General features: G+C 51.5%; 1 protein-coding gene across 1 annotated transcript in view; it reads left to right on the top strand.

Annotated features, from left to right (window-relative positions):
- lmx1bb (LIM homeobox transcription factor 1, beta b) overlaps nucleotides 1-285 on the top strand; it is a 76,402-nt gene extending 76,117 nt beyond the window's left edge. The window contains exon 8 of the mRNA XM_062544103.1: nucleotides 128-285. Coding sequence (XP_062400087.1) covers nucleotides 128-285 — 158 coding nt within the window. The remainder of the gene's footprint in view (nucleotides 1-127) is intronic.
- The last annotated feature ends 521 nt before the right edge of the window (nucleotides 286-806 follow it).

Raw genomic sequence — 806 nt, forward strand, 5'->3', positions numbered from 1 at the left:
ATCAGGCGCATGTTTACAAACGATGCCAGTAAATCTGCTCTGCCATAACTCACTCCCCTGGCGTCCTCTCTCTCTCTTTCCCTTTCTCTCTTTCTCTCTCTCCTCTCTGCTTCTCCTCTTTCTGCAGGGAGCGACTCCATCTTCCACGATATTGACAGCGACACATCCCTCACCAGCCTCAGTGACTGCTTCCTGACTTCCTCCGAGGTCAGCTCCCTGCAAGCGCGCGTGGGAAACCCCATCGACCGACTCTACTCCATGCAGAGCTCGTACTTCGCCTCATGAAACTGAGCCATCCCCGGATACCTTCGCCACCGCCGTCGCCGCTGTTGTCCGTGCCAACGGGCACCGTAACTCTTCCCTCCCGGACTCCAAACACAGAACCCACTGAGCATCGGCCAACGTAGAGTTGGCACAACATCAGGAACACCACCAGAACTCTACAGAACTCAACAGAACCTTGAGATCAGCACAGAACAGATTCCAAAAGAGCAACATTGTTCTCCCTGGAACCTTCACCCCCAGTGAAGACGACTTCCTCACAGAAGCAGAACGTGGCACATACTGTAACCAATAACACAATGCATAGAACCCCCCAAGATTTCCCACACAGCCAATCACAATGTAGAGATAACCAGACAACCAACCAAAATGCAAAGATTTCCACTCAACCAATCACAACGCAAAAAAGCTCTACACAGCCAATCAAACGTCTCCATTCATAACCACAACGCAGGGAACTCCACACAGAACCGACAGTACTGCACAGAGTTCCATTCCCACCAAACCACGTTCCAAAGAACTCC

Source organism: Sardina pilchardus, chromosome 8, assembly GCF_963854185.1.
Source record: "Sardina pilchardus chromosome 8, fSarPil1.1, whole genome shotgun sequence".
NCBI lineage: Eukaryota > Metazoa > Chordata > Actinopteri > Clupeiformes > Clupeidae > Sardina > Sardina pilchardus.